The sequence below is a fragment of the Pelophylax lessonae genome (genome assembly GCF_965119305.1).
Source record: "Pelophylax lessonae genome assembly, chromosome: 11".
Lineage (NCBI taxonomy): Eukaryota > Metazoa > Chordata > Amphibia > Anura > Ranidae > Pelophylax > Pelophylax lessonae.
In genome coordinates, this window is record NC_138778.1 from 144,904,369 (window position 1) to 144,928,218 (window position 23,850).

General features: G+C 41.6%; 1 protein-coding gene across 1 annotated transcript in view; it reads left to right on the forward strand.

Moving 5' to 3' along the window:
* Positions 1-23,850, forward strand: part of CCDC40 (coiled-coil domain 40 molecular ruler complex subunit) — a 141,164-nt gene that overhangs the window by 103,923 nt on the left and 13,391 nt on the right. The window contains exons 12-17 of the mRNA XM_082272557.1: positions 5,912-6,157; positions 8,427-8,640; positions 10,952-11,121; positions 11,202-11,293; positions 13,343-13,463; positions 16,456-16,644. Coding sequence (XP_082128683.1) covers positions 5,912-6,157; positions 8,427-8,640; positions 10,952-11,121; positions 11,202-11,293; positions 13,343-13,463; positions 16,456-16,644 — 1,032 coding nt within the window. The remainder of the gene's footprint in view (positions 1-5,911; positions 6,158-8,426; positions 8,641-10,951; positions 11,122-11,201; positions 11,294-13,342; positions 13,464-16,455; positions 16,645-23,850) is intronic.

Consider the following 23,850-nt stretch of genomic DNA (forward strand, 5'->3'; position numbering starts at 1 on the left):
AGCATATGAGGTTTCCTCACCATTGTCCTTCCTAGGCCTTGATTTAGCAGGGCTGTTTAAAGGAGTAAGAGGGTCGGGAGCTGGCATGTCTGCAGCAGGGGCATTGAGACCATCATGTGAGGCCAGGTGCTGTTGTAGCAGGGAGGAGGAGGATGAGCCCTTAGCAGTGTTGGAAGCCTCGCTGAGTGAAAGAAGAATTGTAGCTTCCTGGGTTGGGGGGTCTCGCGGCGGCGGCGGGGGCGAGACATAGTAGATTTTCGGGGTGGTGGCGCCTTGCAAAGACCCCCTGAATTTGTGGAACCCTGGTTCTGGTGGGTATAGTTGATTACATGCGGCCTATGGCCGTAGTGGACTCACCCGACTCTTCTTCCGGGTACGGCCGTCGGGCGGAAATCGAGGCCGCGGCTTCGGTCCGGGAGGTAGGCCGCGAATGGACGTGCGGCTAACAGTCGGAGATCCCGGCAAGAGTGGCCTCAAATTGTTCGTGGGAGTGCGGGCAGTCTGTTTAGGGTGGTCCCGTGGCGATAGGCAGCAGGATGGCTGGGATATCGGTGCCGATGTCGAGTGGATAGCGGAGCTCAGTGAGGAAGCGTCCGCTCTGTCTCACGTCCAGGACACGCCCCATCCAAATAGGTTTTGAGATGGGAAAGTTCATCCTGTGAAAGAGGATAAACATGACCGAACGGCAATTTGCTATTTGGGAGTAGATCAATGCTACAATCATAGTCTCGATGAGGAGGTAATGCTTGAGCATTTTTCTCAAGAAAAACCTCAGAAAGATCCTGATAACATAGTGGTGCAATCTCATCTGTCACCATAGACAGAATCTTCCCGGAAGACGGGAGGTTACACGTATCCTCGCAATAGCAAGAGAGGAAGGCCAAGGACCGTTCCTTCCAATCTATGGTTGGTTGGTGTGTGTGTAACCAGGGAAGTCCCAACACAATGGGAAAGTGGGGTGAAGGTATTAAATCGAAGGTAGTAGTCTCCCTATGAGACTCGTTAATAGTGACTAGAAGTGCTTGTGTCTGATCGGTGATCGGACCAGAGGATAACGGAACACCGGTAATAAGACTTACTGAGACAGGTTTAAGTTTAGAAATAATAGGAATTTTATTTGAAGCAGCAAAACATATATCAATATAATTTCCACAAGATCCTGTGTCAATCATGGCCTTAGTAGTAATCCTGTTCTGGTCCCACTGTAATGTCAAACAAACAAAAATGTAAGGGTTAGTGAATGAAGTTGTCAATCCCCCTAGGAGGACATGTGAACACTCACCCTTCTTTTTGTTGACTAGGGGACAGACATTTATCTTGTGATCCGGGGATGCACAGTACAAGCAGAGATTTTCATATCGTCTTTTGGCTTTTTCCATAGTTGATAGCGGTGGGCGTATGGTTCCTACCTCCATAGGAACGGGGTTAACGGCCGGAATCCGAGAGGAAACGGATAATGGCATTCCCATTTTCTCAGCCTTTCTTTCTCGTAGTCTTCTATCTATGGTAATACTGAGTTGTATTAATGCATCCAGGGTTTTTGGTAGATCCGCTCGGGCGAGCTCGTCCTTAACGGCTTCTGATAGGCCAAGCCTAAATTGGGTTTTCAGAGATGCATCATTCCATTCTGAATCAAGGGTCCATCTCTTGAATTCCGCGACAAAGTCTTCTACAGGCCTCCTTCCTTGTTTCAAGGTTCTTAATTGAAGATCGGCAGTACTCTGCCTATTGGGGTCATCATATAGGCTAGTGAGTTCTGCTAGGAACAAGGCATAGGAGTTGAGAAGCTGGTCGTTTTTCTCAAAAAGAGAGTCTGCCCAGGCTCGAGGATCGCCTATTAGGTAAGAAATAATAGTACAAACCTTAATGTGATCAGTAAGGTAGGTACGAGGTTTTAGCAAAAAAAGTAACTCACATGCGTTTTTAAATTCGCGAAATTTTTTGCGATCGCCTGTAAATACCAAAGGGGGATTTATCTTGGGTTCAGGGGACTGAGCAGAGGTAAGTTGTGTCAGTCTAATTACCTGCTGCGACAGAGCCTGATTGTCTTCTTTTAATTCAGCAAGTGCGTGTATTAACGCAGTTACTTGCTGTTTTAATTGTGTCACCTGAGTGGTTATTTCTGCTGAATCCATTTGTAGGTTCGTTCAATCTGTAACGCTCCTGCGTTTCATGTATGGTGTGGATTTTCAGCTGCAGAAATATTCCACTTCAGTAGTCATGTAAGAGAGATGCTGAGATACCATTCCCAACCTCAATGACTCATCATGTGTGGAAGGTCTTAATTCAGCTAGTAAATACACACACTCAACAAGCTGGTTCCTAGAGTGACTTTATGTATGTAGTAACACAGTGATGAAGATTTAAGAGACAGGTTGAGTGGAGGTGGTAGGTGACAGACACTTGAAGGTAAGACAGTAGCAGATGGATGCAGGTAGGTTTAGCAATCATGTATGGTAGCAGATGACAGAGTAGCAGGTGGACATACAAGAGAGATCAACCCAGTGCAGGAATAAGTAGCAGTAGTCTTAAGAGCTAGCAATCTAGATATGCAGATGTGATAAATAGTCTTTACTATGCAGAGCTAGATAGTGTAAGCTTAGTATAAGTTTATAGAGGGTTCCCCTGCGGGGTACTTAGCACTAATAGCAATACAGCCGAAGGTTGGTTCAGGAGGAGCGGATGATCCGGAAGCGGGATGCAGGGATCAGCGCAGCGAGGTTCCGTCAGCGAGGTATGCTTGCAAGCACGAAAGCTTCAAGCCAAGTTAGCATCCAGGTAAGGGTGTTTGAACGAACACATGTGAGTGAGAACCAGCGATTTAAATAGCCATCTAGTCCGGCGCTGAGTGATGACAGCTTCAGTCTTAAAGGTGTATGCGCACCTTTCCAAAAGAGAATGGTGGGGCGCATACACTTGTGAAAAGAGTAATTTAGGGTACCAAAGGTACCGGAACATTACAGGCACATGTTGACTCTGCAATATTTGCCCACTCTTCTTTGTAAAAAACACTCCAAATTTGTCAGATAGCGAGGGCATCTTCTGTGCACAGCCCTATTCAGATCACCCCACAGATTTTCAATTGGATTCACGTCTGTGCTCTGGCTGGGCCATTCCAAAACTTTAATCTTCTGGTGAAGCCATTCCTTTGTTGATTTGGAGGTATGCTTTGGGTCATCGTCGTGCTGAAAGTTGAAGTTCCTCCTCATCTTCAGCTTTCTAGCAGAAGCATGAATGTGTTGTGCCAATGTTGACTGGTATTTGGAACTGTTCATAATTCCCTCTTCCTTGACTAAGGCACCTGTTCCAGCTGAAGAAAAACAGCCCCAAAGTATGATGCTGCCGCCACCATGCTTCACTTTGGGTATGGTATTCTTTTGGTGATGTGCAGTGTTGTTTTTGCGCCAAACATATCTTTCGGAATTATGGCCAAAAAGTTCAACCTTGGTTTCATCAGACCATAACACTTTTCCCACATGCTTTTGGGAGATTTCAGATGTGTTTTTGCAAAATTTAGCCGGGCTTGGATGTTTTTCTTCATAAGAAAAGGCTTTCGTCTTGCCACTCTACCTCATAGCCCTGACATATGAAGAATACGGGAGATTGTTGTCACATGTACCACATAGCCAGTACTTGCCAGATATTCCTGCAGCTCCTTTAATGTTTCTGTAGGCCTCTTCGCAGCCTCCCTGACCAGTTTTCTTCTCGTCTTTTCATCAATTTTGGAGGGACGTCCAGTTCTTGGTAATGTCACTGTTGTGCCATATTTTTTTCACTTGATGATGACTGCCTTCACTGTGTTTCATGGTATAGCTAATGCCTTGGAAATTCTTTTGTACCCTTCTCCTGACTGATAGCTTTTAACAATGAAATCTCTTTAATGCTTCAGAAGCTCTCTGCGGACCATGGTTTTTGCTGTAGGATGTGACTAAGAAAATGTCACGAAAGACCTACTAGAACAGCTAAACTTTATTTGGAGTTAATCAGAGGCACTTTAAATGATGGCAGGTGTGTACGGACTCCTATATAACATGAGTTTGAATGTAATTTCTCAATTCCTAAAAACATGGATGAGCAAGTTTGGAGTTGAGGAACTTGACTGGCCTGCACAGAAGCCTGACCTCAACCTGATAGGAATTTGAGCTGAGACTGCAAGCCAGGCCTTCTCGTCCAGTGCCTGACCTCACAAATGCACTTCTGGAAGAATAGTCAAACATTCCCATAGACACACTCCTAAACCTTGTGGACAGCCTTTCCAGAGTTGAAGCTGTTATAGCTGCAGAGGGTGGGCCAACTCAATATTGAACCTTACGGACTAAGACTAGGATGCCATTAAAGTTCATGCCATTAAAGTCAGGTGTCCCAATACTTTTGGTAATGTGTATCTCAATAGGACCTGCTAGTCCAGCAGAATGCCAAATATGTTAAAAGCCACTTTGAAAAAGTCATCCACCCTACAGAAGTATTATAGAAATTTGCTATCAAAGTGTGCTTACAATACATGTCAAATGCATAAAAACAATGCATGGCTACATACCGTAAATGCTTAAGATTTAATTGTGTGTCCTTCCTCTGATCTTTGTAGTAAACCCATTCAAGTCTAACAAGCTTCAAAAACATCCTCTAAAATCTTTTTTTGTTGTACTTTAAATTCAGATCTTGGAAGGTCAAGCCCTTACCTGAATTGTCACTAATTTGAATACTTTGTTCTAGGCAATCCTCATTTTAGGGTGCTAGTATCTTATAAGTGCACATACTTTTTCCATCAATGATCTTGATTGTTTAAAAACTTTGCTGAGCCTAGGTGTGACATTTTAAAATGGTGCATGTTGTTAATTTAAATATGAAAAATTGATTCTGCATTACGTTTTATTTGCTTCTTCATTGTAAAGTGTTATTTGGTCCTATATAGCAATTTCATTTGCTCATCATGATCAGATATTACCCAGATAAAAAAGTTATGATGGAGTGTTTCTTTATTTAAAGGCCAGGGCTGGGCCAACAGAACAGGACAAAATAGTAATTTATGGTTATGACAATCTTCCTCACCCACAACTCTTCTTTACCTATTTTCTTCATAAGGAATATTCTTTTAATACTTTTTTCTTAGCGAATTATACAATTATTCTTTATATAATTTACACTTTAGGGAGGAAACTCTGGTGGAATCAAAAATGGAGAAAGATCTGGGGGTCTTAATTGAAGATAGACTTAGCAATAGCATGCGATGTCAGGCTGCAGCTGCCAAAGCCAGCAGAATATTAGCATGCATAAAGAAAGGGATGTATTCCAGAGAAAAAACTATAATCCTTCCACTTTATAAAAACACTGGTCCGACCGCATCTGGAGTATTCCGTCCAGTTCTGGTCACCAGTCCTCAGAAGGGATGTGTTGGAGCTGGACAGAGTCCAGAGAATGGCAACTAAACGGATTAGGGGATTGGAGGACCTTAATTATGAAGAGTGCTTACAAGCGCTTGATTTATTCTCCCTGGAGAGGAGATGCCTGAGAGGGGACATGATAGCGATTTATAAATACCTCAACGGTGATCTCAACGTAAAAAAAAAAACTATTCAGTCACAAGGAATGCATGAGCACACGAGGCCATACAATGCGATTAGAGGAGAAGCCTTTTAAGTAAGGGCTTCAAGACTGTGGAAATCTCTACCTCAAATGGTGGTAACTGCGGGAAGTATGGCTACTTTTAAAAGACTCTTGGACGTACATCTCAAGGATCAGAACATTCAGGGGTATGAGAGATGAATACGGCCACACACACCTACACAGGTTGAACTGGATGGACTATCGTCTTTATTCAACCTCAACTACTATGTAACTATGTAACTATATAAGTCTTCACTTTTGGGCTATAATTGAGTAACCTGTACAATGTCTATATTCTTGCTTTCAGGAAATCGATTTTTCTAAAATGGAAAATGAGACCTCTCAGGTGCAGCTAGAGGTTAATCATAGTACATCTCGTATACAAGCTCTACAAAAGACACTGGATGAGTTGGAAAAGAAAATTCAAGCCACAAATGAGTTGATCTCTCGCAGCCAAAGTGAAATTGCAAAGCGAACAATAACAATCGAGAGGAAGCAGTCCAGTATTAATTTGTATAGCAAGCAGATTGAATCAACGCTTGCTCAAATTGGGGTAGGTCAGATTTTCAAAAAATACTCCACTAATGTTTTTTTAGAAAAAAAAAGTTTTCACGTTATATGTAACATTACAATAAGTACCTACATTTTCTGTATTTATACCAAGGACATTTTAAAGGTGATAGAACTAGAAAGGACGCAGGCAGCAATTACCACCTGTGGCATACTGTAGGCACCTGATCTCATTTCCAATTTGATATTTTCTTGTAAGGCTTCATGCACACGGGACGTTGTTAAAAGTCCCTTGAATGCTGGGATTTTTTTTTTTAGGACGTTTAAAACGTCCGTTGTGTCGCGTTTGCACCTGCGTTTAGCGGGCGTATGCGTTTTAAAACCGTTCCTAGAGGTCAAAAAAATCATTCCCCTTTAAAATGGAAAAACGCAAACGCCAAACGCGGGTCATCGCGTTCGGTCGCGTTTTTGCATTTGAAACGCCGGGAAACACACGTTCGAACGCAAATAATTTCATTCCAAAAAACGTCCCTGAACTCAACTGCCTGCAAATGACTGTAAACGACCCTGTGTACATGGACAGATAAGATAACATAGAGGAGGGTTCAGGGGCTTCTGAAAAAAATGCCCAACTGCTCCTAAACGGCCGTTTACAACGTCCCGTGTACATGGAGCCTAAAACTCACATTTGGCTTCATCACCTCCTGTATCCTGGTCCATCTTATTGGTTGCAGTCTTTTTGGTGTTTTATTGAGCTAGGCAGCCTCACTCACCACTAATGAGATTCAGAATATGTAACGGCATGGGACAATCTCCGATTGTATGGAAGAGATTTGCTTCTAACATCAGCTGCCTGTCTTTAAGGGATTACTGATCATTCTGAGACTTGGTTTTCCCACAAAGTAAACCTTTCATGGCAAAGACATGCTTGCTGCCATTGCTATTTCTCATTCTGTGAATTATAATTCCCTGACTGTCATGTTTACCTTGTTACTTCAATACTTTGGGGTTGATTTACTAAACCTGAAGAGTGCAAAATCTGGTGCAGCTCTGCATAGAAATCAATCAGCTTCCAGGTGTTTTTTTTTTTTTGGCAAAGCTTAATTGAACAAGCTAAAGTTAAAAGCTGATTGGCTACTATGCACAGCTACAGCAGATTTTGCCCTCTCCAGTTTTAGTAAAGCAACTCCTTTTGTTACCTACCTGAAATAAGCATGCAAGTAAGAATGTCTGCCTTTGGAGATATGTCTTTATCCAGATTAGATACTCAAACCTTGTTGATCCTTATAGGTCAATGTACTAGCCAGACAACCAGCATCTTCAAAGGCGGATTGGTAGTGGAAACTCCAATGTGTGCCAGCAAAGGCTTGCTTTTTGGCCCATTTGCACCACCAGCAATGGGGTAATGTGCCATCATTTTAAATGGCATCCCAATGCACAAGTATTCCAACACATGGTTTCTTAAGCTGTGCATTGTGAAAACGCATCCTGTGCCATTTTTTCATACATTGAGATGCATTGAAGACCATCATTTTGAATAAGCTGCTTAACACAAAGCACCTCTAGGTTGCACAACACACAAAAACAACAACTAAAATACTACTGTGTGCAAAGCCCGTTTTTATTTGGTTTTGATTGGAGTGGGGAAGAGTTAAAACTTCTGCCAGGTTTTTATTGCTATCGGGGCCTGAGATTATTTCTTATTATTGGTTTTAGCGACCATAGATTCTGGTACAGAAAGTGATGAGAAAACCAACATTTTTGAGTTATCAGAAGAATGGGAGAAGAAAATTGGGGCACTGGTTATGGTGATACTGTCTAAGAGAGAAATTCCCCTCTTTGGAGGAATTTCATGTCATTTTCTGTTATGTCTCTGGAACAGGAAGTGAAGATAAATGACCCCAATTTAACAGACAGCAAAAAATAAACTGTATGGGGTTTTAACCATTCCACAGTCTATCCAAGAGTAAAAAGATTGTTTTCTTTACATACACTTTCTATTATTAGGGTTGCTACATTAAAAAAAATACACCCTTTCTGTAAGAGTTTTAAAGCATTTGAATGCAGGTGTCTCATGTTCTTTTTGTTTGTCTTCTGTTACAAAGTATGATAAGCTTTTCTCAGTTTGTACTAGATTCTGCAGAAAGGCATTATTTCCTGGGGCTTTATCAAAACTTTAGAAGGTTTTTAGCACCTTTACCATTTACCTTTTTTCTTTTTCCAGTTTAATTACATGTTTTAATAATTGTGAAATCCAAAAGCAACATAATATGTATTAGATTACTATTATAACTGCTTTCTTTGATTATTAGGGTAAAGAACTAGGACCTTTGGAGATCCAGATCACTGCTCTGACTAAACAAATAGATGAATGCAATACAGAAATTGTGGCGGTGCAGCAGTATTGGCTCCGTTTGCAGACAGAGATGGTCCAGCTGACCAGGCTGAGGGAAGAGCAGGATGCTTTAGTAGAGATGTTAAAGAAAGAACGGACTATATTACAACAGAGGAAAATTCGCATAGAAAGTAAGTTCAGTGACCTATGCATAGCATAGCTTATGGTGAAGCTTTGAATAATTGAGTCTTTTGGTAACTATTGTTTTCTCAGGAAGTTTACAAAGGGTGGTGGTAGTCACCAGATACCTCTGCATGTTACCAGGGTTCATCAAGGGATTTCAAATGACAATTTTACTGCTGTAATGATTACTCCATCCAGTTCCTGTAAAAATGCCAAAAAGAGGGGAACCCTCTAAGTCAGTGGTTCTCAACTCCTGTCCTCAGGACCCACTAACAGATCTTAAGTATTACCTTGGGGAGATGTGTAAAGATCCGAGCGCTTATAGCCTCGTACACACGCAACTATTGTTGGCCGTGAATTTTCGGCCAATGTCCGATCGGCCGATTGTCGGCTTGTTAGTATGATGATTCCGACAACCGACTGCGACTTTTCGGACTAACAAAATCTGGTGTGCATGCTATAAAATTTTTGTTGGCCGTCACCACAACGGCCGATTTTTCGTCAGTCAGTACAGATTTCGGCAGACAAACATCAGATGAGCAAGACTGGGCATGCTCAGAGAAGAAAAAACACACGGAAAGTTAACCATAACATGACATCACTTCTGCAGTTGGTTGTTGTTGGCCGAGAAAATTTGTGTGCAGTCTAGAGCACATTTCAACCAACACAACAACACTGGACAAAAGGCGGCCGATCGGTCGGCCAATAATCGTTGCGTGTGTACGAGGCTTAAGGATTAAATAAATGTGAGTGTGATTTTAAACGTGAATGAAGCTGCTGCTAACAAAAAACGGGTGCGGTGCCTTTATCATGAGTAAGTGAAGTAGTCAGCGCTGCCTCTCTCTTTGCAATAAATAAATATATGTGCTGGATCATATGAAAGTGCTATTAAATAGTTGTGCAAAATAATCAATAAGCATCAACATATGGTAACTCTCATCAAGTGCTAGTTCTGTTATGTGATCAGATCAACATCGAATCAATAAAAAATAAAAAAAAAAACAATAATAAACAATCAATATATTCCTTAATGGATGAAATTCACTGTGCATAAAAGTCCTTAAATAAAACAGTTCTTTGTGCAAAATAGTGCTTCAATGCTGTTTTGCATAAAGTGCTCCGATGCAGCTGTATCAAAGGTGCCTGTGCTCCCCTTAGGTGACCCCACTCACCAGATAAATGAATATAGTCAGCCTGGAATAATCTCCTTGGGGTTGCTGATAAACCGGATATCAACAGGGATGCTGGATGTCTCACTCTCAGATAATTGAATGTGGTCAGCCTGGAATAGTCTCCTTGGGATTGGTAATAAACCGGATAGCAAGAGGGATGCTGGATGCCTCACTCTCTTAAAATCCTCATAAAAAATAAGAATGCAGGAGGCCCACCATAGTGAAGTATGTCAAACAGTTTTAATAAAAGCAGAACGGATTACACTTACAAGAAGTGGATCGCAGTTTTCTCTAGTGAGTGCTGCGGTTGCAGCATGCGTACCACCGACCGGAAGTACCCGGAACTGACGTCACACCTCGGATGCTCTGCCTCGCTAGATGCGGCGTTTCGCCCTTCTACTGGCCATTATCAATAGGTCTTGATTTTACATCAGCCGTCTGTCTTTCTCCCTCTCCTGTGGGAGATTGCGAGTGGCCGGCGGACATCGGATGCCGCCGGTCACATGCGCTGGCTAGGCAGGAGACGAGCGGGGGCGGGAGCGCGCCGCCGGTGGCGCGCACTCGTCCCCTACAGGCTCGTGGGCAAGCAACGTACCCCTACGTCACTTTGCCTGTAGGGGGCTGACTGCCGCAGTATATAGTCGTGCGGCGGTAGGCAAGTGGTTAAAAGTTAAACACAGGAGGCTTTAGCTGTAGGTGCACTTTAAAGTGGCACTAAACCCATCAATGTACCTGTTTCCTATAGCCATTACATTCAATGCATTATGTGAATGATAACTTTCACAGTTGCTTGTGCTCTCAACCAAATTGGCAAGCCATCAAATGGTTGGTGTCATAGCTAATCACTGGTGCAGCACCATGGCAATTTCAAATCAAACAGAGGCTAAGATGGTAGCTTCCTTGACTTCAAAGGATAGGAGGGTTTAGTACTTCTTTATGTAACAAGGAGCTTAGTTACATAAATCTCATTCAATCAATGCTGAATCTCTGCTGGATAGTTTTCTTCTTTAAACTGTTTCATAACATGTAGTGTCTTCATCACCGCCACCTTGTGACTTTGATGAAGCCCCTTTTCTTTCTACTAAAGAGTAAATCAAGATTTGCAAAGCCAATGCTTAGCAAGAGCAATTCTTCTGCTTTCTTACAGATGAAATTGAGCAGGAGAAAAATGAGCAAAAGGATATTGAACATCACATGAGAAACCTAAAAAATGACATGCTACGTCTGACCATGCTGCTAAACAAAAACATAAGCTCTAAGGAGCAGTTACAGCAGCACAATCAGCTGATGGAGAGCGAGTTTATACAATCTCTTCGGGTAAGTGTCACAAATGAGTACTGTGCTCTTTAGCTAGACTCAGTGGTCAGAGCTGTGAACTCCCATTTTCTATTTGGCAGGAGGCTGAGAGAGAATCAGTAGAGATGCAGGGGAATCTTATAAATCTTCAAGAACAGAAGGACAGGTTACTCAAAGACCTAGTGGAAACTGAGTGAGTATAGTTAGTGCTTACACAACAAAAAGCTTCTAAAATACTGTACTGAAGCTGAATGCTTATCTGAATGCTTAAAAACTGAAAAATTAAATTTTTTACATATCTTGGCTGATATTGAGCTAGAATGGACATTGTAAAAGCTTCTGACTACATAGTAAATCTATCTGAATCCGCAATTTGACACAGGGAAGGCAAGGGGAAGAACTGAAGCATCTCTGTTCCAGATCAACCAAACCTGGGGTGCTGTCAGTGGCGGCCCGTCCATTGGGGGCGCAGGGGCGCTGCCCCCCCATCCTTGCATCCGGCCCTCTAATCTACATGCAGGGCATGGATTCCAATGGGTTTTTATTTTTTTTTTTGAAGTACGTGATTAGAGCCAGAGACTCTTATAGGCTTCAAACAAGGGTGGGCTCGGGGCGCAGAGCGCTGCTCCCTGACCCCTCCCAGTTGTGTGAAAATAGCGAATTAATATTTGCTGTTGTCACACGCATTCTCCTCCTGGCCAATCAGGAAGTGGGTCCCGAGACCCATTTCCCGATTGGCCGAAAGGAGAAGCCATCCTATTGGCAAGGGAGGAGACGCAGGGGAAGCCCAACCCACAGAAGAAGACTGAGCGGTAAGCCGCTGCTGCTTTCACATGTCCGTCCAGGGCGAGTGAGAGCCGGTAACCGGAGGGGTATGGTGTGCGGACTGGAGCTGGTGTGGTCCGAGGGGGAGGGGTAATGGTGTGCGGGCTGGAGCTGGTGTGGTCCGGGGGGCGGTATGGTGTGCGGGCTGGAGCCGGTGTGGTCTGGGGGGGGGGGGGGGGCGGTATGGTGTGCGGGCTGGAGGCTGGTGTGGTCTGGGGGGGAATATGGTGTGCAGGCTGGAGCTGGTGTGGTCCGTCTGGCGCACCCCCAATGGAGCACCAGCCGCCACTGGGGTGCTGTAGTATGCAGATATTGACTTTCTATTACTCAAAGAGGCTACCCTTCATACTAATGCATCAGTAGAGAGGTTACTCGTGGGGTAAGCCAAGCACTTACTGCATGCTGGAAGTCAGTATTTGCATATTAAAGTATCCTAAGTTTATGGGCCCCTCTGTTTATGGGTATCAGTAAGGACTGCTGAAGCTTTGAGAAGAGGTAAAGAGGAGGAGGACCCTGTGGAATCATGTTATCTGCCTAAAAGACTTAAAAAAAAAAAAAAAAGTTCATAGTAGAACAAAAAATAAAACAAAAACATAACAGTCCGTCAGCAGGGGGCAGGGGTGAGTGAGGTTGTTTAAAGTGGTATTAAACCCAAAATAAAAAATATTACAAAAAAATATATTGCAACTTGCCAGTAATTGGATGCGGTGGCTGCATAAGTTTTCTTTTTTTAGGAGTTTTCCCTCTGATTTCACCTGGTGATCTGGCCAGTAACACACCTCCTTTATTGGAGTGCCCCCACTCTGCATGAAAGAGCACTCTAGATGGAAATCAGCATTGTCATTCTGGGGGAGGAGAGTGGGAGATGTACTAGCAGATTTAGATATACTAACAAATAGAAGCCAAACATTTTGTAAGCAGTGACAGCAAACCATTTTTTGCCTTTGGGATAAAGGTTTTACATAAATAAAAGCCACCTATTGCAAGCACCCCTGTCAGTGGTAAATGGTTTGTCTCAACCCTCTAACTGCTTTATCTGCAGTAAAAGTATTTTCTGTTGAAAAAAACAGACTTACAGTACTGGCTAGATCACCAGGGGAAAATAAAAGAAATAAAGCTTACAAAAATAAAACAAAGGCAGCAGCCACATCTAAGAATTGATAATTCTTAGATGCAATAGAATGTTTGCTTTTGGATTTAGGTGGGGATCAGTGAGCCTACTGGAAAAAAAAGACCATCATTTTTGGTCTTGGAGATTAGCGCTCACTTCCTTTCCCCAATGTGTCAGTAGGACTATAGAGTGCTTCTGTTTAGCTTAAAGATTATTCAGACCTCAAACCTATGTGAGTCTGTATTTTACTAAATGGGAGTCCCATAGAAAAAGAACACCCTTACTGTTTGTTATTCTAAACACCAGGCATCAAATAATGCTTTGGGAGAAGAAGATTCAGCTGGCAAAGGAGATGAGAAATGCAGTGGACTCAGACACTGGCCAAGGAGAAATCCGAGCAATGAAAGCAGAGATACATCGTATGCAGGTAAGCAGTGTTGGGAATGGCTCGGTTTTTTTTCTGTTTTAGAGAGAAACAATCAGTACTTTGCTTATCTTTCCAACAAGGACTCAAAAAAATGAAAGTGGCATTTTCCAGATTGTCCTGGGTCCCCAATAGCCTACTGAATCCACAGAAAGCATTGGCACAATGGTGGATTGGCAGTAGAAAATCATGGTACAGTGGTAAAATACAGCCAGCAAAAGTCAAGGTGTTTCAGCCTAGATGGACTTACTCATGACTCAGCCCACTGAATGAGCTGCCAGCCAGGGGACAGCATACAAGTTGCATGAAATAAACACAAAATGCACTTCCATTATTACAGTATAGTGTCCTACATTTTTGTTCTGGGTCTGTGTATAAAGAGCGAAGTGCAGTATCTGTAGCAACCAATGAGGATCCTTCTTAGCAGTCTGGCTTCAGCAAAATGAATTATTGTTGGTTGGTGTGGATTACTGTCCTTAGCACCTCTTGCCTTGCACTATTTATTGAATAATAGTTTGCATTCACATTCACTTGACTGTGGAACTTATATGTGATTGGAACATGCAGTGCGATTGGAACATGCTTAAAATGACAAAGGAAGGATGTCCTACGACTTGCCTTAAAGAAAAAGCAGGAAGGAATTTGAACAGAATCATACAATAAACTAATACTGGAATATGTAGGAGGGGATTATAGAAAATAGGTCTAAAGTGAACATATTTCCAGGCTATAGACACTCAAATAAAAGTAAATTTCTCTTTTGTTCATTGACAGACGCAGTCCTCTGATCCATATCAGTAGGCCTACTAATATGGATCAGAGAACTGCGTCCGTCAATGAATTTAAGAGAAAAGGATTTTATGGTAAGTCAAAAATCCAGTTTTCTTCCACAGTCAGTGATGGCTTGGTTTAACCACTTGAAGACTAGGCTTTTTCTGACACTTTATGTATACATGTGAAAATAATTTTTGTTTTGCTAGAAAATTTCTTAGAACCCCCAAACATTATATATTTTTTAAAATCAGAGGCCCTAGAGAATAAATTGGTGGGTTTTGCAATTTTCTATGTCACACGGTAATTTTGCAGCCGTTTTTCAAACACAATTTTTGGGAAAAAATACACTTTTTTAAATTTCAATGCAAAATTTTAATGAAAAAAGCACAATACATAATCCAATGACAATAAAGCATTACAAGTCCTCTTTATGGAGAGACCTGGGGTCTCTCTTCTACAATGAAAAGCATCAGATCCACAAAAAAAGAAAAGTTCTGATGCTTTAAAAAAATGGCTTTGTTTACATCAACCGTGAACCAGAAGTGACATAATGACGTCGCTCTGGGCCTTCTAGGCCATAGAGATGATTGGAGGCCATCTTTCCTCTACCTAAATCTGTGGCCAGCTGCCACAACCACCGGATCGGTTCTCGGGCTTTCCGAACAGCCAGGTAAGCCCGCGGACCACACCCGCCGCTTTTTGAAAAGCGATCCAGCGGCTAATCACTTTTATCAGAAAGAGCAGCGGCTGCAGAAAAATGTAATACTGGGGTTATGGCATCCAGCTGCAGGCATAACCCCAATATTAAACGTGAAAGTAATGATGTATTTTCTTAGCTAGGCAGTCAGCAAGTGGCTATTAGTGTTACTATATGTTATATACATGGCATCAAGAAAAAAAGAAAAGTGAAGGTTGTACAAGGATGGCCTATCAGTATCGCAATTACACTGAATTCATAAATAAAAAAATGTAGATTTTATTACAGAAAGTTTTAAATGACTTTTTGTAATAAAATATACATGTTTTTTTATGATTTAATTGTATGTAATTTTGATACTGTTGGGCCATCCTTGTACAACCTTCACTTTTCTTTTTTTTCTTGATGCTACATACTAGATTGGGTTGATGACCTATCAGTATAGGGCTGAGTTAGCCATTTCTACCATATACTGTAATCCTCCCAAACTTCTATGTGTAAATCATATATGTCATATGCACACATTACATATCATTTTGTATGTGTTTATATGGTGAATTACAATACAATAATTATACGCTTTTCTGAACTAGGCTGGTGTCATCCAGGACTTTTTGGATGGATAATAACATTAGATAGAGACTGGTGTATTGATTGCCTTTTTTGGGGGGGAGGGGGGGGGGGGAGACGCAGAGTGTTAGGTGTTATGAGATATTAAACATTTTTATAGTGCCATGTAAATTCTAATAATTGTTTTTCATTTTTTCATACAATTTTTGTGGCAAAGACATTTGTTAAAGAAGGCTTAGAGCTAGTGGCTTGTCCAGAAAACATACATTGCATACTGTAAGTTGTCTCTCTACGCTACTGGTAACAACTAAGACAATACAAACCATTCAATGCAAACCGGACAATACAAACTATTCAATGTACAAAAAAGAAATGTAGCTATTAGTGTAAAGTATAAAGGACCTTCCATCTTACTGCTCTCTGAGGAATGGAAAAAAGAGTCCTTGTCTGGTAGATACCGTACATCTAGGTGATACTTTTGCCTCTCATGGAAGTTTTCCTGAGAACCTCATGCTCAGTGGATGCATCAGTTGGTAACATCAAAGGGTTGATTCTGTGTTCTTGAGTTTACCATGAACCTGTGTTCCTCTGCCCCTCTATTCAGCCACTAAGAATGCAGAAAGTTTAGGCCCCTTTCAGACTTGTGCGACTTGTCCTGCGACTTGGGACTGCAAAGTCGCATGACAGGTCTTACTCCATGATTTCCAAGGAGTATCATTCATATCTGCACGACTTCAAGTCACAACGACTTCAATGTAGTCCCTGCACTACTTTGGGGTGATTTTAATGCCATTTTGAGGTCCAAAGACATAGGCATTGGTTCAAATCCAGTCAAAGGTACAGCAAAAACATTGCGGTAACTTTTAGGTTGCATAAGTGTGAAAGGGGCCTTAAAGTTTTGCAAAAACTTTCATATATAAATAAAACCTAAATCATGTATTTATATGGCTTTAGGTACGTTACACTCAGTTGATGAAGCAGCAGGAGAAGATGATCCGTGACATGGAGGCTGTAGTTTCTCGCAGAGAGACAATTACAATGCGAGGAAAGAACCAGAATGAGAGGGACAAAAAACAACTGACAGCCAGTGAATTTCGTGGCAAGCTGCAAGAATTACGAAAGAAGATAAAGGAAACTGTGAAGGTAAAAAATAGCTTTATTTGTTGGCCTCACTTGTGTGCATTGTGTGCACATATCTGCTCAAGATTTGTCCATCATTTATACAAAAGTACCTGTGTTTGTTTCAAGCATGCAGTGGTGGGCAGAAGATGCTCGATTTTTTTTATACATAATTATATGTAAACCCTGTCACAAAAATCTCATACAAGCATTCACATGTTATTTGTCATTTAAAAAGTAATTTAGCTTTCACTAAAATATTGATTGGTGAATCTGCTGGGCCTTGATCAGGCACAGAGATTGGCAAAGCTTTGTCCTTGTCTCCCAATTGTGCTTCTGTGAGGTCACATGGGCTTCCAATGGGACTATAATTGACCATGCAGATGAAAATTGCACAGAAATGGTCCACTGTGTCACCATCAGGAAACTCCCTCAGAGAAATGTCATGCTGCCATGACATGAGTGCATGTGTGTAGACATGAACTGGCAGCAGGAGATATGCAGCATTGAGTTGCAACAAAAGATGAAAAAAGTGATGATTTTATAAAAAAAAAAAAAAAAAATTTATGGCACATATTGCTTTAGCAAACTAACAAAAATGTAGTCTTGGTTAAATTTAGTTAGGGTTTACATCTACTTGAGCAGAGCTATAAGTAAAACTTTAAAAAATGGTCATGCAACAGTCAATGTTGGCATAGCCCTTTTAGATAGGATTTAAAGAGTAACTCCACTTTTGTTGTGAAAAACTCTTTCCCCTCTGGGTGATCTATATACGTTGTAGGGATTTTAACAAACTTTGCTGTAGATTTCTACAAACAGCTGTTTGTTGATCTGGGACCATGTACAAAATGAATATGAATGGGAGTGATTTCATAATTATCATTCAGCTGCTGCAGTGGCAGGGTTCTTTTTTATTTATTTAAACTTTATTTGATGTTTATCATGTACCAACTGATATTAACAAATACAGCAAAAATAACACTCAATACCTAGCACATAGAAAACCCCCACCTTTTCCTCCCGTACCCCTCCCTCTCCCTACTTCCTATCCCCTACCTCCCCTGTGCCATTTTTCCCCACCCTTCCTCTCCCCCCACCTCTTCCTCTCCCCCCACCTCTTCCTCTTCCTACTCTGATAATCTCTGAATATTTCCTGGTTTTCTTGAAATCCATTCTTTGGGTATTGTTCCCTTCGCTGCGTTGATTAAATATGGCACTATGGTTCTCCTATATTGTTTTTTTGGTGCTATTTGTATTATGAAATAAGCATACCCATGGGTTGTTTGGTATCTTTTCTCCTGTAATTTCCTTTATATAAAACTGTATATCCTGCCAGATCTCCTTTTATTTTTTGGGCAATCCCACCAAATATGGGCCAAAGTACCCTTCTGATTGCAACCTCTCCAACATAAGTGGGATTTGCTCTGCTTAAACTTTTGAGCCTTCACAGGTGTTCTATACCATCTTGCTAGAAAGAAAAGAACAGGCGCCACTGTAAATAGCCAAACAATTTATTGCACAAAATACATAATGACTTACACATAGGTAAGCTGCAATCCGTATCGCAGCGTCTCCAGCGCACGATCCGGCCGTCCACCGGTCCGGAGGTGACGTCACAGGAAGCTGGTCAGATACTTGGTTACACCGGAAGCCGCAAGCGTCGCTTGAGGAAGGAGCCGAGTGCGCATGCTCCGAAACGCGTTGCGTCATTTCCGGGAGCCTGCGTTCCATTTGCGGCTTCCGGTGTAACCAAGTATCTGACCAGCTTCCTGTGACGTCACCTCCGGACCGGTGGACGGCCGGATCGTGCGCTGGAGACGCTGCGATACGGATTGCAGCTTACCTATGTGTAAGTCATTATGTATTTTGTGCAATAAATTGTTTGGCTATTTACAGTGGCGCCTGTTCTTTTCTTTCTACCTGTGCCAGCGGATTCCTCGGAGTTTTCCCGCCAGTGCTGCCTCGTACCCTGTCATTCAGGACAGTCTCCCAACAAGAATCTGGAGCATCCCCTGCGCCCCCCTTACAGCGGTGGACTCCTTTCCCTCTTGCCTGGTCAGAAGCGCCCAACAACCACTTTTTCTGAACATATACCATCTTGCTAGACATTTGTACCGTATTTTCCAGCGTATAAGACGACTTTTTAACCCAGGAAAATCTTCTCAAAAGTCGGGGGTCGTCTTATACGCCGGGTATCGTCTTATAGGGCGGATGCTGAAACTTCGGAGCCGACTGAACTATGCGGTAGGGGGGGGGGACTCAAAAAGGACCACGGTATGCCTGCTTGGATTGGCTCTCCCTGCTTCCAAGCCCTCCCTGTCTCAGAGACTATGGTATGCCTCTTTCACCCGTCTGGCCCGCCCTTGTATCCTATTACCGTACCTCCTTCTCTGTGTCTCGCTCCCGTGGACTGCAGTAAAGCGGTGCAGGCGCGCATGTGCGAGATCTGAGAGGCAGAGAAGAAGGTACGGTAACAGGATACAATGGCGGGCCAGACGGGTGAAAGAGGCATGTTTTTCTGGTCACATGGCTGCTCTCTCTCTCTCTCTATCTCTTTTTTGCATACCCCGGGCATATGGTATTTTTAATCATAGATAGCATCTAGGTGCTGGATCACACTATATAAATGTGGAAGGGCTGGTTGTGTACAGAAAGCAAAAATATCTTTGCATTACAGACAGGATGCTGAATTCAAACATGCATTCAAAAATTAAAAAACACTGTCACTGAGATCAGGGGCCATTTTTTATTTTGTTTCCTGAGTTAAAACTTGCCAAATATATTATCCTCTAACTATTGGGTCATAGTTTGAAATCAAATATTGAAATATTGACCATATTTAAATCAAATGTGATGCTTTTTTTAATTTGTATTTGGTGTGCGTTGGAAGAGGGGTAGTATATCCCAAAATCTATATTTTACCTGGAAAAGTTGGGGGTCGTCTTATACGCCCAGTCGTCTTATACGCCGGAAAATACGGTAATTCATTTCTATTGTACTTGTATCAGTTGCATAACCATGTACAGCTCTCAACACTTTTCCCACTTGTTGCTCCTCCAATCATGTTCCCAACTCTTCTTCCCATTTTCCAATGAATGGAGGCACTCCCAGCGCCCCCATCTCCACGAGTATTCTGTTAGGCCCCTTTCACACATACGGTCCAATCAGATCTGTCTGTCAGTTTTTCAGGCGGACCTGATCGGAAGCCCAATGCATCCCTATGGGGCAGCGGATGTCAGCGGAGACTAACCCTATTTTCCATCCATCTGGCGGATCGGATGAGAAGGGACAGGCGGTCCGTTCTCATTAGATTCCCCCATAGAGGACAGCAGGGATCTGACCGCTCCATCTCTGCACACAGAGTGGAGACGGAGCTGTCATCCGCCTGCTCAGCGGGGATCAGCGGATCGATCCCCCACTGAGCAGAGCGGAGTCCGTCAGCGGAACGGACATACTCCATGTTTCACTGTTTGTGAGGTACATAATCGTTCTATTGGATATAAATTCTCCTCGGCTGTGGTAGTATAGATACAAAGTGTTTTAACTGCAAGTACCTCCATTCATTTACCATTTTCAGATCCCCTTTGTGTTTTAATTGTGTATTTCCTATCCAATTTCCAAAAAGTGCCTCTTTAGCAGGTGGAAAAAAAATTGTCCCTGCTAGTGAAATTAATGGTGAATAATACAGTCCCATTTTTCTTGTCTGTAAATAGAATCCCAAACTTTAAAAACATTTCTTGTCAAATCTTGTTTACCTACATCAAGTAATCTGAATTTTTGTGGTATCCAAATATTCCTATTCAAGTTCATTTTGCTTTAAGTATTCTCAATCTTAACCCATATTTTATCACTATTTGTGTTTCTACATTCTATCATTTGTGCTATTATTACTGCATTATACCTTTTTATATCTGGTGCTGCAAGTACCCCTTGTGTTTTATCTCTACTTAGTAATACGCACTGATGTCTTGGTTTCTTATTTTGCCATATCTACTTCAAAATGATTCTATTTAATATTTAAAAAAATGTCTGAGGCAGTGCTATTGGCATCATTGGAAGCTTGAATTTTTGGACTTATTGCCATTTTTACCATGTTTATCCTTCTCAGCCAGAAGAGTGGACGTGTTGCTATTTTTTTAATCTCTGTTTTGATTTCATTTATTAGTGGGATATAATTGGCTTGATAAAGATTCCCCAAAGATGCTGTTAATTTTATTCCAAGGTATTTTAATTATTTTTTTTCCCCATGTAAATGGAAATTCGCGCTGTACTGCTAGTTCTTCCTTCTTACTTAGATTTATAAATTCGATTTATATTTAGGATTTCCGATCTTTACCGGGTTTATTTTTAAATTTGAGAGTTCCCCATACCTATTCATTTATTTTATTAAGTTGGGGAGTGTTATTCTAGGGTTGGATATATAAAACAAAATATCATCGGCTTATGCCGCAACTTTATGCTCCTCTTCTCCCATCTTCACCCCTTCTATGTCTACACTATTTTCTATGGTTATCAATAATGGTTCCAGCAAGAGTACAAACAGGAGGGGAGACAACGGGCATCCTTGTCCTGTGCCATTAAACATTTCCAATGATGGTGACAAACTTCCGTTGACCCTTACCATTGCTGTAGGGTGGTTGTATAAATTTCTGATCCATTGGACCATTTTTGGGCCTATTACCAAATTTTTTATCGTGTTCATCATAAATCCCCAGTCCACCCTGTCAAATTGTCTGTGTCCATGTGTAAAGTGAATGTGAATGGGAGTGATTCTATAATTATCATTCAGCTGCTGCACTGGCAGGGTTCTAATGCGGATAGTGACAAGGTCTGCGTGCCCTTTTAGACATGATTTCCCTTTTTGAGTATCTCACCAACAATGACATTTTTTTTTTTTTTTGCACTTAGTGCAGACTTTTGAGAAAATCAGTAACCAATCACAGCAGGAAATGACATTTCTAAGGGTGTCCTGTACACCATTTATGTACAGAATGCCTCCAGGTTTCCATACTGAATTGCATTTTACAGAACATTACAGCACTGCAGATTAAAAGAGAAAGGTAATTTTTAATAACATTCAGTTACAATATGACTTGTATAGCAATTCTATATGCTATATTATTTATTTAATTTTTTATTTATTCATTTTTTTCCACAAAAGTGGAGTTACCCTTCAAAGCTCCACCAATATGCCACAACTACCCGTTAATCTGTCCAACCAATAGCTCCCTGCTTTATTTTTCTTCATATGGTGACAATGCTGTACATGCCAATACAGAGCAGCATCGTCATCCTTGCACCTGCTGGTCCGGCTTGGACTAAAGCATGGCGTCATGATGTCACAGAAGGCTTGTCTATATGTACAGTCATCATTGATTAACAAGCCCCATCTGCTCACTTCACAGGGGATGTGTCTACCAGCATGTTATTACTGATCAACTAGATCCTAGCTTGGCTTTTTTTCAGAAGTCGAAATTCTGGTCACCTGGAAGACTGATGCCATCTTGTGGCAAAAAGCGAGTTCTGTGGGGTCTGCTTAAAATCTGGAAGTAAATATTGCAGCCTAAGCTGCTTTTTTTTATTTAGTAGCCTGTTTTGGGGCCAAATTCAATTTAAAAAATAAAAAAAATGTCCACAGTTGGCCTGTAATTTCCTCTTTATTCATAAAAATTCTTTACAGATTGACTTTACCAAAGGATTACTGCATTGGTAATTTTATATAAAGAGTCCTTTACTGTAAGTCCACTTCACATAAGTGGATACAAGATTTTATTTGGTTTAATCTTCACTTCACACTTTAAAAGACTGGCCCTAAATCTTTTTCTCTATAAGTAGCATTAATTATAAACAACATTCCATAAACTCCCAAGCATCTTTCCCAAGACAAGGAGTGAATGCCAGGTATTTTATCTGCAGTGTCACCCTAAAATTAAATCCAGTGGAGCAACAAGTAAGGTTAGGTATTAGTAGGGCATGCAAATCAAGTTATATAATGATTATAAAAGCTGCATTGCTATATATATATGTACTAATTATGTGGCATCATCCACTGGGAAAAAATAACTATATGAATAGTGCACAAAATAAGAAACACAGCTATACTTGCTTTGAAATGATCCTAATGGAGTAACACAGAATGAACAACATACAAAACACATTATAAATATACTGTACATGTAAAGTAACAAGGGGTGATACATTCTAAAATCAATATAACATTGAATAACAATGGATAATAATAAGAATCAGTGCTCAGTATCTTTACAAAGATGGCAGGCTGTAAATTAAAGATAACAACATGCAAAGTGAGAAAAAGGAGGTGGCTGCGACTACTTCAGTCACTTTGCAACCCCTTTTCACATAGCTTCTTAAGAGTGCCACATACTTTGTCATACTTTAACCTTTTATCTGCTTAATATACTGCATTTTTCTGTGTTTTGCACAAGGGCATATACAGTATCTGACAAAAGAGAGTACACCCCTCACATTTTTGAAAAATATTTTATTCTATCTTTTCATGTGACAACACTGAAGAAAAGACACTTTGCTACAATGTAAAGTAGTGATTAATGTCTAAAACACTGGCAACAACAGTGAGTACATCCCTAAGTGAAAATGTCCAAATTGGGTCCAAAGTGTCAATATTTTGTGTGCCCACCATTATTTTCCAGCATGGCTTTAACCCTCTTGGGCATGGAGTTCACCAGAGCTTCACAGGTTGCCACTGGAGTCCTCTTCCTCTCCTCCATGATGACATCACGGAGCTGGTGGATGTTAGAGACCTTGTGCTCCTCCACCTTCCGTTTGAGGATCCCCCACAGATGCTCAGTAGGGTTTAGGTCTGGAGACATGCTTGGCCAGTCCATCACCTTTACCCTCAGCTTCTTTGGCAAGGCAGTGGTTGTCTTGGAGGTGTGTTTAGGGATCATTATCAAGTTGGAATACTGCCCTGCAGCCCAGTCCATGAAGGGGATCATGGTTTGCTTCAGTATGTCACAGTACATGTTGGCATTCATGCTTCCCTCAATGAACTGTAGCTCCCCAGTGCCGGCAGCACTCATGCAGCCCCAGACCATGACACCACCACCACCATGCTTGACTGTAGGCAAGACACACTTGTCGTTGTACTCCTCACCTGACTGCTGCCACACACACTTGTCACCATCTGAACCAAATAAGTTTACCTTGGTCTCATCAGACCACAGGACATGGTTCCAGTAATCAATGTCC